This window comes from Vipera berus, assembly GCF_964194415.1.
Source record: "Vipera berus genome assembly, chromosome: 3".
Taxonomy (NCBI): Eukaryota; Metazoa; Chordata; class Lepidosauria; order Squamata; family Viperidae; genus Vipera; species Vipera berus.
In genome coordinates this window covers 38,122,904-38,140,022 of record NC_138204.1, presented here as the reverse complement: position 1 = coordinate 38,140,022, position 17,119 = coordinate 38,122,904, and the positions used below count along the sequence as shown (strand labels likewise).

At 37.5% G+C, this 17,119-nt stretch overlaps 2 protein-coding genes across 4 annotated transcripts in view; one reads left to right on the top strand and one right to left on the bottom strand.

Annotated features, from left to right (window-relative positions):
* MAGI3 (membrane associated guanylate kinase, WW and PDZ domain containing 3) overlaps positions 1-2,234 on the top strand; it is a 115,567-nt gene extending 113,333 nt beyond the window's left edge. For 2 of the 3 annotated variants that reach the window (XM_081323921.1, XM_081323920.1), the window contains one exon: positions 520-2,234. In XM_081323921.1, coding sequence (XP_081180047.1) covers positions 520-1,604 — 1,085 coding nt within the window. In that variant the 3' untranslated portion in view covers positions 1,605-2,234. The remainder of the gene's footprint in view (positions 1-519) is intronic. The other variant, XM_081323922.1, reaches the window with a different exon arrangement.
* A 3,487-nt stretch (positions 2,235-5,721) lies between these two features.
* Positions 5,722-17,119, bottom strand: part of PHTF1 (putative homeodomain transcription factor 1) — a 30,532-nt gene continuing 19,134 nt past the window's right edge. Inside the window, exons 15-22 of the mRNA XM_081323923.1 lie at positions 13,521-13,649; positions 12,810-13,082; positions 12,491-12,622; positions 12,279-12,365; positions 9,234-9,389; positions 8,028-8,123; positions 7,771-7,896; positions 5,722-7,003 (exon numbers count right to left, since the gene is read on the bottom strand). Of these exons, the coding sequence (XP_081180049.1) occupies positions 6,983-7,003; positions 7,771-7,896; positions 8,028-8,123; positions 9,234-9,389; positions 12,279-12,365; positions 12,491-12,622; positions 12,810-13,082; positions 13,521-13,649 (1,020 nt within the window). The 3' untranslated portion in view covers positions 5,722-6,982. The remainder of the gene's footprint in view (positions 7,004-7,770; positions 7,897-8,027; positions 8,124-9,233; positions 9,390-12,278; positions 12,366-12,490; positions 12,623-12,809; positions 13,083-13,520; positions 13,650-17,119) is intronic.

Here is a 17,119-nt window from a genome sequence, read left to right as displayed (position 1 = left end):
GCCCTATTGGCCATATTTGGGGTTTGATTGGCCCTACATGATTACAGTTCTTGGAATAAAAGATCTGTAATCCACACAGTGCTACAAAATGGAAATCAGTGGCAAATAAATTAAAACTGAGTTAATGGATAAGAAGAACAAAATAGATATTCTGAGAATAAAACCATCTGCAAGAGAAAGAAATAGTGTTTTAATTGTCATATAGAAAAAGTAAACTGAAATTGACTAAAAGAAAGTGTATGTAGTTTCAGAGATTTCCTGTTGTAGGAGAAAGAACTGAGACATAGAAACCAGGTTTCCAGAAGGAATACTTATCCTGTATTATAGATTATCATAACATGTTTTATTATACATTATATTATACATTGGAAATCTAAATTTTCTCATAACATACTTAAATATATTGGTTCTTATAGTATAAGTTGTTTTTGCATATTTCAATCATTACAATTATCTAGATATAGATAATACCTTTTTACTGTTTTGCTCTTATGCATTATTTTTTTTATTTTGATATAGGTGGTCTGGATAGTTTTAATCCAGTATCCTCAAGTGTAACACATGGTGAACAGACTTCACTTCCCTCATCATCACATTCTGCTTTCACATCTGAAGCATCTCATTTGCCAGAATCAGAAGCTCTAATGAAATGTCAGATGTCTGAGAAACTAGAAAAACTGAAGAACACTGTGCCTGAAAAGAAAAGCACTTTAATGGAAAACCATTTGGAGATAAAGAAAACAGTTTGTCCACAAAGACAAGTGAACAACTGGGACCACACTTTCATTCCGAATAATGAAATGATGCACAGTACTGCACAATTAGTATCGGGCAATGCAGCCAGTAAAAGCCGATCAGCTAGTCCCCAGAAGTTGAGCAATAGTCCTTCCAGAGCTCATAATCAACTTCCATTCAATACATCTAAGAAAAGTGAAACTAAACATCTAGCTGAGAATTGCTTAGACCACTTACAGAGTCCAAAAAGAAATGAAAGTGGTAATCTGGGAATCTTTGAGAATGCTGATATAGAGAAAATCCTGGCCAAGGAGAAAAGAGATCAATCTGTCAGTCCCCAAAAATATCCAAAGAGAGAAAGAAGCAGAGAAAAACTTAACCTAGACTTTCAAAGTAAAACAGCTGCTAATGATATAAGTTCTAGTAGGCTGCTAAAAACTGAAAAGGTAAAATTAGGAGTCACAAAGGAAATAACAAATCCAAATTTATCTACAAAGAACTCAAAATGTCCTTCAGAGATACAGTATGCCAAGGCAGGAGAGCAGTTTCTCTCACTTTCTAAGACTAATCAGCCTGGAAAGAAAATCTTGGAAGATGAGAATATGAAAAGTTCTAAGCAATTTCAGAAGTCAGGTCTTCCTGATGATTCACTAATTTCTGTGGATAAAAACTCTAGACTTGAAGCTGATGAGCCTCTTTTCCTGAACAAATTTACAGATAACTTGGAGCTAGCTGATAAAACCAAAGACGATGGAATGTCCAAATCTGAGAGTTCTCCGGTAAAGAAAACAATAGTTCCTGGACCTTGGAAAGTACCAAGTACAAGTCGAGTCACAAAAGCAATGGGTCTGACTAACAAACGGGTTTGAATGACCAACTTTTTTAAGAGCATATTTTAATCAGGTTTTTAAATGTAGTCATAAACTTTTCCCCAGAAAACTCATATTTTTTTTAGACACTGTGATTGACAGAATGGAAAGTACGTTTGATTTGATCTTTTATTAGGCTGCATGAAGGACCTTTTTGGATTGCTTATGAGAAACTCTTCAAAAGCTGTTGTCTTTTGTGTTTTTTGAAGATGGTGTCCTGCTGCTCCTGATGTTGCACTGCTAAGATTTTCTGATAGTATTGTATGTTAATGAACATGATTTAATGCCTACTATTAGTGGATCATAACTCACTACTTGTTCTTGTGCCAAGTTATCTACTGTAGCCCATTGAATCTTTTCCTGCATTTTCCACTGCCACAGAAAAGGGTTTTCTTTAAAATGGGTGTTTACTCAGGCATGCTGCATGTTTACATAGGGACTTCTAAGTTCTCACAGCTAAAGGAAAGGCAGGGTGGGTGTGATTTTCTTGACTCTGGGGAGTCAAAAAGTTAACATGCACTCAGTTGCCTTTTTCACAAATCTTTTCTTTCCTTCCCAAACTTCTCAACCTGCAAAATAACTGTAAAAAAGATAGTAGCCCTTTATCAATAAATATGTGACAGCTTACTATTTTATTCTACGGTGATTTTAATAATTTATCTGTGATACAAATTAAATCTTAGAATTGGGCAGTTTGGAAATCACATTTGATGGAATGAAATTATGAGAGCAAACATTTCAGGCGCATAATCAAAATATTTCCTGATGCTTGTTATACCACGTTAACATTAGAAATTAAACGTGCAATGAATGCATATGTTTCTTAGATTTCTGTCGTGCTAGTCAAATGAATTTCCATCTATTGTTGGTTGTTTTTTGGATTAATGCTGGCTAAATACTTGAACATTTGTTGCCTTGCTCAAACATTTTAAAATCTTAAATCCCAAGAAGCAAAATAAATCAGAACTTACCCACCAAAGTAAAATTCTTAAGTATTGTCCTTGTGCCTATTAACAGAAGCCTGTTACTCTGGCTTCCAAGTTTGTATATAAAAGTACCTCCAAATTTAAAATGTCTCTATGAAATTTCTCGTTTGCTTGTGCATGATTATCACAATGGGAGGAATGTTATGGGTAGAGCACATTAGTTTTTCAGGCATATAGGTCATTGGATGACAACCTCTAGAACAATGAACTCTTCTAATCTTTTAAAATCATTCTAGCAATGAACTTGGTTTCCTTTGAATGGATTTGAGTGAAAGGCAGTGGTCAGTTAAGAAAAATAAAAATACGTTCTTAACAGTCAATAACTTAAATAATTACTTTGTATTTGAGTGTGCGCACACATGGGTATATATTTAAGATGTTTAAAGTCTTTATTGCTCTCCTCCAAGTTCCTCATGTTATTCAGATGAGCCATTTTTTATTAATTTTTATCAGAATACACATTCATTTTTCTTGTGAAGTTATTTTTTCCTCTCTCCTTTCTTCAAGCCCTTTTTGTCCTCTTATCTTTAGTTTTGTAGTTATCATAAATTGCTAATTGTGTACATGCAATACTAGAACAACTATTTACTCTGATGTCTATACTCATTGTACTATATTGGTTTGGCAAGTTTGCTTTTCTTCATACTCTGGGGAAGCCTAAACAAAATATCAATATCATAGTCTTCACACTAGCAGCAGACATGTATATTGTGCACACCTGTTTGATACTGCCTCCAACTTCTGATACTGATAGTCTCCCCTTTGTAGTAGTGAAATATGTGCTCTTATTTCACTATTTTAAACAGAAAAAGTGTAAGCATCCTATTCCTTCTATCGTAGCAGCTGAGGAGTTTAGAGATGCTGTTTTCAGAAAATTTTTGCTTTGCATTGAGATTCAGATGGCTGATATACAGTTCTCTTCGGTCTCTGATTTATTTGCTTTGAATGCTCTAGATCAGACATGTCAAACTCGTGACGTCATGTGACGTCGCGTGACGTCTCGGAACTTTTTCCCATTGCCGGCAATGGGATGGGTGCGGTTTCTCCGTGACTCTCCGGCCCGCGGGCCGGCAGTTTGACACCCCTGCTCTAGATGTAATAGAAATAGATGAATGCGAGACTCTAGGGGTTTGGCAATTTCATATAATCTCAAAATGGACTGTGATTTTTGAGAGGGATTAAAACCTCTTTGAAACTACCTTTCTCCCCCGCCTTCCCCCCCCCCATGATTTCAAACTGTTTCCAAAGAGGGTATAGCCTGCCACTTTGGAAGTGCTAGTGTTGCTTGCAGATGGTTTTCCTCTTGTGTCAATCCTATTAGCCCAATTTATCAGAAACAATCAGACCAATAAAAGATGATATATCAGCATGCCGGTCAACTTATTAAAAAGCTATGGACTTTCCAGAAAGAACTGTTAAGTGACTATGAGAATGACTAATGAAAAGGTTTAGGCCTAAGCAAACACAGATTCAGTAGATTAAACTCATTGAAGCTATTTTGACCCACAGGAAAGCAAAAGAGCTTGAAGGCTACCTATTATTCATCATATGATGACCAGATATGATATTCACATAAAACATGAGAGAATGTGAGTTTACCAATATGTAATAGCTCTGAACAAAATTTCTAGGACTCATTTTACTTGGGTATATATGGTAGAACTTTAGACTTCTTCAATAACATTCTCCTCATTACTGTTTATTGATTCCCATTTCTTGAAAATAGTTTGTATAATAGCTCAAACTGCAGTTCAGATGCAGTTTAATTAAAAACTATTCCTTAGACTTGGACATCTGAGTATTTCTATTGGAACCAAGTACTAAGACAAATCAGTTGTAGAAGACATCAACTTTTTGGAAAAAAAAGTCATCTGATACAGCTTTTTAATGTATATTGTGTGCTCTTATCATTTACAAACTCAAAAGTTACTGTAGGAAGTATATGCAAATATAGAATATTACTGTGAAAATGTTAAATATCTGAGTTAAACTATGTAAATTAACTTGACAAATATCATGAAGCAACCTTCAAAAAGGTTCTATATATTTTGTCACAAAATAATATTGAATGAATACTGCAGAAATATCAAAATAATAAAATTGAAATAACTTTATTTTCCCACTGTTCAGATACTGTTTATCCATTTAATGATGTGACCTATTTTGTTGTCTTCTGTTTGATGTGAGCCCTTTTTTCCAGAAACTTTGTATCTGTATTTAACTTGATAATAATGATTTAGCAATGTGGCCTTGGAATGTTCAGAAAATATGGTTGTATTGGATATAAATGTTTATTTTGTACAGCACCTTTATATATTCACTTCTCAGATTCTGATTAGAAAGATCTGTAAATCACTCATTATTTTTTATATAGATACATTAAAAAGAACATCTGATTAATAATTTTGATTCTTTGTTACCCCTCTTAATGAAAACTGTTCTCCTGTTGCTCTGTAAATTTGAATACCATTAGACAATGTATGGTTTCCATTGCACAAATGGACTCTTTTCCATGCTTTTAATTGAGTACTCTGCTGGTATCTTTAGTTCTGGAGTAATTTGAGACAGTTCCAAATGAACATGGCTCTCCAGCTATTTATCATTTTGCAGAAAGGCCCTGCTGAACCTAGGGATAATCTTATAATTTAAGGTTACAGACAGCAGTTAATTTAGAAGAGTTTCTGAGACTCCCCTCTGCAACTGCCTTGGGAAGACTTGGGAATGGCACTTGGGAGGAAGTAGCAGGGATAGGCCACAGTATGGGTAAATGGAGGAATAATTTGGAGACAACTGTAAAGAGTGTACTGGGAGATGAGGAAAATTGCTCCGTTAATAGAAAAATATGGATTGTATGATTTTTTTTGGAGAAAAAAATTAAAACACTTTGATTCTAGATCACATGAACTGGAAGTACATTGGGAGCTTGATAAGATTAACACAAATAAAAGAATGAATTTGTATTTTTGGTTTTTACATCATCCTTATTGTGATTGAGACCTTCAAAAAATTATTTGTCTTTTAGCAAGAACAGTTTGCCATTCTATGATCTTTGTGACATCACATGCATGTACAAAAGAGGTGGAGCTTTTGATGCAATGCTGCATTCATCTCTGTATGAATCTACTGCTAGCAATAAATACTTGCCAGCATATCCTTTTCACTGGAAAAAAACCCACAGCAAACCATCACTGACTTCTCTCTTGACTTTTATTTGTCTTTGTTACTGACATTTAATTTCAAATGCTATCATACAAATTCCTTCAGCACCTTACAAGAATGCCAATAATAGCTTTATATATAACATAGAATGTTCTAAAGGCATGTTCCCTCCAGAAAACAAGTGAATTGTTTGAAAGAAAAAAAAAACTATTGCATAAATAAATAGCAGCCAAACTTTGGTAGTTTCTCTTACAGGTCCAGTAATACTTTTATTCTGTGAACTTAGAAACAACACAGATAGAAAAAAAATATATGTATAAATTGATTTGCAGAGATGGTAGACTGAATATATATATATATGTTATATATCCATAGTTCTAACAATTACCCAGTTGGGGAAGGTATGTAAACCTTTTAAACAAAGGTTTACAGTAAAAATTTCTTCATAACCAACCCAGTTTTTATGGTGCTAACTGGTAACATTTCACAATATTATACGAGTTTCCAATTGCTTTGCATAAAACATAGATACCATACCAACGTTTTTATTTTTTCATGGATAGACTGCTAACTCAGATCACTAATTGGAGAATTCTAATAGGATTTTTAGCCATCTTCTGTTATTACGTGTTATCGAGTAATGGAAGGCTGAACTGTAAAATGCCTGAAGGGGCTATTCGTATTTTGTTGGAATAAATTTCATTCTCCTCTCCCACTACAGCAAAACGAGCAGGACCAATTGCCATTCAAGAAAAGACTTTCTTCCAGAGGCATTTTGAAATATAAAAAGTAGGTCAACTGCAACTTACAGAAAATAGGTGAGCTTGACAGAAACAAACACCATATTAAATTATTGGATACCAAATAGCAATATTCATCTTAGTCACAGATGAGTTTAACAGGCAGTTTCAGAGCAGAACAATGCTGGCTTATTTTTTTATTCATTTAATAAACCTTGTTGCAAGACATCTAATTTCATATTGCTTTGCTCCATAGGAGCAGCTGGTTTAACCAACTAAGATGAGCACATTAGAATTGTTATTTATTAAGATTTATTTAACCATTTCTTCAAGCTGTGACCTCAATGAAAAAGTAATTCTAAATTCTTAAGAAAATGTATGGAAAATATGGCATTTGTATTGAAGTGAGGAAAAAGCACCTTCAATGGCCTTGCCAAGCCTAACACATCAGGGAATGTTTCTGCCCAAAACATGGGTTGTAGCATCTTCTCTCTCATGGTTTGATTTTCCATAACTAAAAAAAGAGAGAGAACAAAGTTAAGATTAAAATCAAAATAAATTTTAAACTGATGTGAAAGCAAAGTCCATAAATAAGTTGCATCTGTACAGAACAATTTCCAAACAAGTAGTTTTTGTAATTCTACCTCCTTTATTTATTTTTATCCCGTTTTTATTTATTTTTTTTGTAAATTATTCAAGGCAACATGCGTACTTAGTTCTCCTTCTTCCTTCTGTTTTCTCAACAACAAACTCTGAGTTGGTTTGGCTGAGAGAGAGTGGCCCAAGGTAACCCAACTGGCTTTCATGCCTGAGGTGGGACTAGCACTCACAGTTTCCTACTTTCTAGCATGGGGTCTTCACCACTAAACTGTATTGTTAAGAAATCCTAAAAACTGGATTTCTGCCATGGATTCCTAACTGTACCCTAAATATTTTCTTGCAAAGAAGAATCATATACACAATTTGCCTATGAATACATACCCAAAATTTATTTAGATTCTTTGATACGATGTTTGTCTTTTGTAATTAACCATACAATACCCTTTTGGGTTGTGCTTACAGTTGTTTCAGAGTTTCCAAAGGTGCCCCCAAATACCTAAGAACTAAAAGTTACCACTCTTTGAAAATTACATGGGTCTGAAGTAGGAATATAAATTGTTTTATTTTCACAATTACACTGTTTTGATTATGTTTGAGCAGACAAAATATAGCCATTACGTAAACAACACTAGAGAAACAAGACAGCTGAGCTATCCTCAACAGGTACTTGGCAACACTTACTCTGATATTGAAGCCCAGCAAATCACTTATGATTCCAGAGACGGCCGAAAGGATCACTACTCGTGTAATATTGTAGATCAAGGGATTCACTGTCAATCCGTATAGTCTAAACGGTGTATCTAGCTCCTGCGGTTATGAAACAGAATTATAATGCAGCAGCCTTGTTTTTATACAATAAAAAGATCTTTGAGCATCTTTTTAAAAAATATAGCATAAGAGTACAGGCAAAGAAGTGCAAATTTTTACTTTATTTTTACCTTCAAGAGTTTGGTGGAGAGTTTAAGGACGTTATTTACTAGGGTGAGCTGCTCTTTCTTGTTTGGTTTCTTTTCCATCTTTAAGTACAAATTTATCTGCAGGAAAGTTATTTAGATATTGTTTACTTTCCTTTACATTCCCTACACAGCTAGCATAAACATTAACAAAAGCAACTTTTAATAAATGAAATCACTTTTTGTAACCAGTAAAAACATCGGCTGAAATATGGTGTGGTTTGCTTTTTTAAAAAATCTAGAATGCTCAAATACCGTATATGCTCATATACAAAGTCAAGCTATCTGCCTTGATAACAACAGTATGATCATGAAATATATATTGTAATTGGGAAGGGGAGAGAAGGCAACTGCTACTTTTCCCCTGTATGAAAGACGTTGATGACAGGTTCTAAAAAACATTTTCCAAATAAAACATAAATATGTGCTTTAGTTGAAATATACTTTAAGAACCTGACCAACAGCAAAAAAAATTACATAAGTATGCAGCTTTTAATAAACAATAATTTGGATAAAAAAATAACCCTATGGAAATTTGTTTCATAAGACTTATCTACAGACAAACTGAAGGAAAAAGGTAACAGTTTGCTAAAAGACCTTTTCATTAATTAAAATAATTTTGGTCTTCAATTTTCACCAAACAGTGCCCATGCTTTACCCTCTACAGACATTTTTTGAAAATGAAGATACTGAAATTTGTTACAGCCCCTCCCCCCCAAACCTTTTATCTTGGCATTATAACTCATACACTATTTTATTTATTTTTATTTTATTTTAATTCCATTTATATCCCGCCCTTCTCCGAAGACTCAGGGCGGCTTACAAGCTTAGCAGTAGCCTTCATTCTATGTATATGCCTGCTTATTAGGGCTTTCACACACACCCCAAGCGGCACTAAACAAAAGGCCTCCACAAAAATTATCCACTCTTTGATTTTTGTCTTGCAGTGCTTGGTTTTAAAATATGCTTTTCTTCAAGACTGACAAACTAAAGTTTACATATTGGGTGACTAATATTTTATGAACAGTTCAGGGATCTGCTTCGACCAAAAGACAGCCTCTGGACATTTAACAAAATAAACAGCAAGTTAACAACTGAAAATTTGTATTTACCTTGCTATATTATTATTTTAGGTATTACTTTATTGATCTATCATAATGTCATAGAAATAATCAAAGAATCCAAAAGTACCTGTTCAGTAAGCAGAATTGAAATATTACTGTATTTCTTGTTGGTGTCAGAGCCGAGGGATGCCAAACGCAACAAGAATAAGAGCAGGGCAGTTTCCCAGATTAGGAATTCCCAATTGTAAGCAGCACTCAAGAATGTCTTGTGACCTTTTAAAACCTATGAAAAATAACACACAACAATCAGCAAACAGACTGTAAGTTAATTTTGTTCTAGAACAGAGCTTGGTTAATAATTTCACACAATTTAACACCGCATCCTGCACAGTAAGAACACCCTGTGTTCAGAAGACCTACAAGTTACTTCAGCACATGCTCTTAAAGCCAGGTTAGTTCAAACTGCAGGAAAAAAGGGGGATGTACTTGCAGAATGATTTTTTTTCTTTCATTTACTGAACTTTCTCTATCCTTCCTGTTGTAACTGTCCATATCCAAATTTCTCTAGCCATGGATACCTAACTGCAGATGCTGAGCTCTTCATTTTCCAACTTCACACATTTCTTCTTTTCCAAATTCTCTTCATTTTCCAAATTCACACATTTATATTCTAATCCACAGGTTTCCAGATCAAAATTATGAGGCTACAGTACAATAAATTGTACAATAAATTCCTGAAACTTATTTACAACCAGCCTACGAACCCCATAGAATCCAACCAACCGCACAGCCAGCCAAAGACAGCCCCAACCCCCAATCAACCCACAAAGCCCTTCTCCCCAGCAGTTCACCTCCCAATGACATTGACCTGATGTAACCTACCCATCACAAGACCCATCACAAGACCCTCACTTGACACACCCACACCTGAAGCCCTTAAAAATAGAAATACTGTACATGACATAGACATCCTCTAAATGCTGCTGAAGATGTTACCTAGCCTGGTAACGAAACATTTGGAAACCAACCCACAAGCTCAGAGAACGAACCTTTACCCCCAAATTCCTGAAATATTCAAACGTTTGGCAAAAAAAAAAATTGTGCATTGCTCTAGTATCTAAGATGTCTAGAGTTCCCCAAGGTTTAAAATGGCATACAAGCTGATAAACAAAACAATAGGCTTCTTAGCACACAATGCATTTATTACAACAGAGGGACAGAGAAACAGACCAGACAAGTGGAACCTTCCTCAGTTTTGAATAAAGGTGAGTAATATTGTCCAATCACAAAATTCAAAAAAGAGTCCTCTGCCACTCACTGTCCACTTTAACTTCAGTGTGCAAATCAAGTTTCATGCCTTCTACTATCAAAAAGATAAATGGCTATAATTGCAGAGTGTAGGTTTTCACAACTGCTATTTATTGGTTAAATGACTTCTGGGTAATGGTACATGAAACAATACATGCTGAATATGGTTAAGAAACTTTGGAGGTTTTTAAACTTTCTTCAACTTTTAACTTAATGTTTATGTCTATGCACTTGGGGGACAGAACTTTTGGGAGGACTTTTCATTGCATCTAGAATGTTTGTCTGACTTTCTAGCCCAGGTTAATGAGCCCCGGTCATTATGATGGTCTGTCATCCAAGTACTATCCAGATACTATCCTTACATTTTTTTTCCTGCTATGGGGTAATGAAAATGTTAAAGGCCCTATTTCCTGGCTGTATTGCTAACTAGCCAAATATCTCAGCTGGTATTTATTGTTTTAAAAAGCTTTGAATTTCTTAATTGTAATATATTTTTTGAATTGTAAGCCACTCAGTCATTGAATGAGATGGGTAGCTACAGAAATTGACTAAATAAATATTTATTTATTTATTCAATTTCTATAGCCACCCATCTCAGTCAATGAATCTGAGTGGCTTAGAATTCAATACCAAAAAAGGAGATTAACAATTGTGCAAGGTATCATACAGTATCCTTAATTGATATGCTAGCAGCACAATGCTTAGGATCATCTAACACAGTTTAAAGCCCTACAAGGAAAAAGCGATGGCAGTTTTCAAGCTGAATTTAGAAAAGGCTGACAAATATGAGACATTATTGATGATGCACCCTAGATAACTGAGAAAGCCAAAGGATATCAAAAGAAATCACTATGTATTTCACTGATTATAGAAAGGCCTTTAATTGTGCTTATCATATCGAGTTATGAAATGTGCTCAGAAAAATGGAAATTGCAGAAAATCTCACTGTTCTAATGAGAAACTTAAATACAGATTAGGAAGCCAGGGTAGGTGAAATAGACTGATCTTGATTCTTAAAAAAGTGTTAACAAGATTGAACACTTTCCCCTTATTTATACAAGCTGTATGATATACCTTAAAGTAAGCTGAATTGGAAGAAGATGAGTGTGGCTTTAAAACTGGAGGAAGAAAAATTGAATTGGGGGATGAACATGCTCTTAAAATTGGAAGAAACATCAATAGCCTCCACTATGTTGATGACACTAACCTGATAGCCAAAAATGCAAAGGATCTGAAAGCTCTAGTAATAAAAAAATAAGGAATAAAATGAAAAAGAGGTCTAAAATTAAATATAATGAAGGCCAAACTGATAATAAGTAAAATAGCTAGTTATAGAATTGACAAAGATTGTAAATAGCTTTTAGGATCAGTCATCAAACGGATCATCAAACAAATCAATCCAGCGTTCTCACTTGAGGTACAAACAACCAGGCTAAAATCATTCTACTGCAGACACATTATGTGAAGGCCCAGCTCATTGGAGAAGGCTCTAATGGGAAAAATGGAAGGAAAGAAAAGAGGATAACCATCAGCAAGGTGGACAGACTTAGTTACAGTGGTGATGAGTGCACTGTTGTAAGACCTGAAGGACCAGATTAGGAATACATTGTCATGGAGAAAATCCAGGTTGTTACTATGAGCTGAAAACAACTTGACACCACATAATCAGTCACAGCATATCAGTTTTAATTTACTGAATTGTCTGAAAAGTACCTCATTACAAAAAATGTATCTCATTACAAAAAATTACCAACAGCACAAATGAGAAATCCTTGAAGACTCTCAAACATCACCCTCAACTTAATATAAATCCATCCTACTGTATGTGTTATTGATGGTCAATAAATAAACCCAGAGATCTTACCTGTGCACAGCATATGAAAGCAATTGAAAGAGCCAGTAAGAATATGGAGGATACAACTACATCAACAGATCGTTGAGGGCCTCGCCTCTGGCAAAACAAACATACAAAATTAAAATAATACAGAATTACATATAAAGAGCGAAAACCAAATCATCTCCACAATCTGAATCTTTTGTTTAAGGCTGAGATTTCAGTGCTTTTATACCACTTACCTTTAAGAAGGAGCGAAGTGATAACCAGATTTTAATGTTTTCTACTTTCTTGAGTCTGAAATGTGGGATTTCATATTTCCTTGCTTTCCGAGCAGAGGTAATGTGACTAAAAAGTTTAGCAACCAGAAAACGCTGCAAAGAAAAGTGTCAATCAGAGCAAATTACATGCATTATCATTTGAAAATGATAGGCAGATTGTTTCTGACTGCTACTTTTCAAAAGCTTTTGCCATGTGGCAAAAGCAAGAGACAGTGACAGAGAGCAGAGCTTTCATTAGCAGTCATGTGGTTCTTTTATTTTTTTGACAACTAAGACTAACCTGCTTGTAAGTCCTCTCAGCAACACACATCATGAAGAAAAACATCCAGGTGAGGCAAAGGCGCTCCAGAAAGATGATCATTGCAAGGATGATTATAGGGGGGAATGGAGGACCCCCACAAAAGATATGCAAAACTTCTTTTGCAGTCAAGGACCACAATTGCTCAAAGGTCTTTGAGTGGAAGAGTCGATAGAGGAAGGGAAGGAAAGCTAAACCAATGGTAACAATATTGCCCAGCCATTGGTAACCAGATCCTTGGTGAAAGGCATTGACCTAAAGGTGGGGAAACCAATATCAGCACTGTACATTGAGACATACAAACCATTGCATTATGAATTAGTGTGCTGCATCTAAAAATGCAGCATTACATAAGAATGGAAATTCAACATTAGATTCAACTCAGTGAAGATGAGACTGCAAAATGGCATACATGTAAATTTGCAATCATATGAAAACAATTTTCGATTGTTTTGGAAAACAGGCAACCCACTGAACTTCCAACTTAAAATATCTACTGTATTCCTCCAAAATCGCAGATTATCGTATTAGCCACCCAGAGCCCCTCGCTGAGGGAGGTGGGCGGCTCAGAAATATCTAAAACAAACAAACAAACAAACAAATACACAATTTGCTTGTGGATACAGAACAAGCTGCACAGAATAGAGCTGCTAGTTTTTCTATAAGAATATACTGAATGGACATAATCCTTACCCTGCTCATGATGATTCCACTGATCTCCAGAACAGACATGTCTACTTTCTTGCACTCATTCCCCTCCCAGATGAGTGCACTCACTTTGGTAGAAGCAGGACTTGTATTCTGCAGCCAGAACAAGTGATTCTGAGGAAAAAAATGCATACTGATGCAATATTCTGTCAGGTCTCTTCTAATATGGGGAAAAATGACTTCAAAACACCTCATTTAATAATTCTGAGCAAACATTTTACCATTAGTTTAGTTTAATTTATTGAATTTATATACCGCCTTTTTCCCATAGGAAAAGGGCGGTTTACAAAGTATTTAAAAATGTCAATACAATACAAAAGTTAAAGACAGTTAAAATAATTAAATTTAATCCCTGAACAAATATAAAACCCCATTTAAAAACTCTCAGCCTGTGCCGGAAAGCTCAAAGAGCCAGGTCTTCAGGTCCTGGCGGAATGACCGAAGGTCGGGGGCAGTCCTAAGCTCCACGGGCAGCTGGTTCCAAAGGGCAGGCGCACCCACTGAGAAGGCCCTCCCCCTGGGTGTTATCCACCGGCGGCACCCTGAGAAGGCCCTCCATGTGGGAACACACAGGACGAAGGGAACTTGCCGGCAGCAGGTGTTCCCTTAAATATCCCGGACCCAAGCCATTTAGGGCTTTATAGGTCATCACCAGCACCTTGAATCTCACCCGGAGGGCAACTGGAAGCCAATGCAGCTCGCGGAGTAGAGGTGTTAGATGGGAGTATCGGGAAACCCCCATCACAACTCACGCAGCAGCATTCTGCACCAGCTGAAGCCTCCGAGTGGTCCTCGAGGGCAGCCCCATATAGAGAGCGTTGCAGCAGTCTAAACGGGAGGTCACGAGCGCATGGGTGACTGTGCGTAGGGCATCTCGGTCCAGATAGGGTCACAACTGGTGCACCAGGCGAACCTGGGCAAAAGCCCCTCTGGTCACGGATCCTATGTGATCTTCAAAACTGAGCCGTGAATCCAGGAGGACACCCAAGTTGCGAGCCCTATCAACGGGGGGGTAACACCTCACCCCCCCATCGTTAAAGATGGAATAGTCTGGTTAACCCGAGATGCCAGTATGCACAGCCACTCAGTCTTGGCAGGATTGAGACAAAGCCTGTTTCTCCCCATACAGACCTGGACCGCCTCCAGGCAATGGGACATCACGGTGAGGGCATCACTGGGTTGGTTCAGGGTGGAGAAAAAAAGTTGGGTGTCATCAGCATACTGATGATACCCCACCCCGAAACCACAAATGATCTCGCCTAGCGGTTTCATATAGATGTTGAACAGGATGGAAGAGAGAACCGACCCCTGAGGAACTCCATAAACGAGAGGCCTCGGGGCGGATCTCTGCCCTCCCGTCAATACCGATTGCGAGCGGCCCAGGAGATAGGAGAACCACCGTAAAATGATGCCTCCCACTCCCAACCCCCTGAGACGCTGCAGTAGGATACCATGGTCGATGGTATCAAAAGCCACTGAGAGGTCTAATAGGACTAGGACAGAGAAACAACCCCTGTCCCGAGCCCGCCAGAGATCATTCACCAGCACGACCAATGCCGTCTCCGTGCTGTGACCGGGCCTGAAACCCGATTGGTACGGATCCAGATCATCAGTTTCCTCTAGGAACAGAGGAAGCTGATGCGCCACCACACTCTCAACAACCTTCGCCAGAAAGCAAAGGTTGGAGACTGGACGATAGTTATTTAAAACAGCTGGGTCCAGGGCAGGCTTCTTGAGGAGGGGTCTCACCAACGCCTCTTTCAAACCAGTGGGGAAGATACCCTCCTTCAAGGAAGCAGTTATTACTGCCTGGAACTAGCTTCGTGTCTCCTCCCGAGCCGCATAAACCAGCCAGGAGGGGCATGGGTCCAAAAAACAGGTGGTGGAGCTCAGCCTCCCCATAATCCTGTCCACATCATCAGGGGAAACAGGATCAAACTCAGTCCAGATAACATGCTCAAGACTGTCCGATTCAAAAGATGGCACCTATCTGAGCAAGCATGAATGTTAGTCTAACTTTTATCCTGACTGAGCATTTTAATCTTCCGTTGTCTGTAACAGAAACCTGAAATATTTGATAATTAAAAAAATAAGAACTATTAACAGTTGTTGTCTGATGTCACTATATTCCAGGTGATGGCATCCAGTATTTCCCCAGTATTTTTTTAAATCGCGAACTCCTTATAGTCAGTTTATTTATTGATTGACTGATTGATTTATCAAATGGGTATAGAGGTCTATCTCACAAAACTTGATTCTGGGTGGCCCACAACAATCCAATAAAACAACACACAATAATCCACATTAAAATTAGTATTATCAAAACAAATACTCAACCTTAGGCAAAGAGAGGATAAGAACATCTACCTCAGCAATGAAGTCAATGAAGCATGTTTCCAGTTTTCTGGGAGCCCCAGGCCCGATAACATAACCAGGTCTTAAGGAACTTCTGGAATGTCAAAAGGGATGGTGCTAATCTAATTTCAGGGAGAAGAATGTTCCCTGGGCATCATAGCAGAGAAAGTCTATTTCCTGGGACCCACCAAATGTTATGTGCCAACCAATGGTACCTACATGTCTTCTATGCCAAATCTAATGGGATGGGTTGATGTAACCAGAGAGAGGTCCTACGACATGAAGGGCTTTAAAGGTTAAAACCAACATCTCTATTTAGACTCAGAAGCAAACTGGCAGCCAAACTGCGGAACAAAGGTGTAACATACATTGTTCTAGGAGCACACATAACTGCCCACAATTGTACCAGGTGAGGCTTCTGGATACTCTTCAAGGGCAGCCCCATGCAAAGCTGGAGGTGACTAGGCATGAGTGACTGTAAGCAGGGCCTGCTGATCCAGGAACAGGTGCAACTGACACATAAGACAAAGCTATGCAAACTCCTAATGGTGACTGCCACCTGCTTTTTGAACAGGAAACATGAGCCTAAGTGGACCCCAAAATTGAACACTGTCCTGAGCAGTGCCATCCCATCCAGCACCAAAGATGGCACAGTCTGGAACCAGGCGCCCCACAAACCCAGGGTCTTTAAGTCTTACCAGAGTTCAACCGAAGCCTGTTGTTCCCACTCGACCCTCACAGCCTCTAACATTTTGGGATGCTTTTCCATATTAGCTGCTCTATTATTTTTTTCTTCTTCCTGCTGGTGGAAGCAGCAGGGGAGGAAGTCTCTGTGTCTTTGGATATTTGAATGTATTTTTAATGTTTGGGTGTGAAAGCTTGTGGCGAGGTTTGGGCTGGGCACTCTGTTAGTGGCAAGAACTGTTGGGACTAAAGTGCTCCAGGATAACCCATCTTCTCTTTCCAGGGATATGACAAGAGACAGGGAGACATTAAATGTTTTCTATCTGTAATAAATGGCTATAATCACATCTACCTTTTGGTTGAAGGCACTTAGTAAGGAAATTAATAGGTGCATCATCAAATCAAGAACACTTTTTTCAGTGCCCTTGAGTTAATGCTGCTATCCGAGAAAGAATACTGGCATAGTTTCAGATTCAAATAGGAAAAGCTGGTTTAGATTAGGTGAGGACAGGCACACAGTACCTAATAATATCCTGTAACAATCT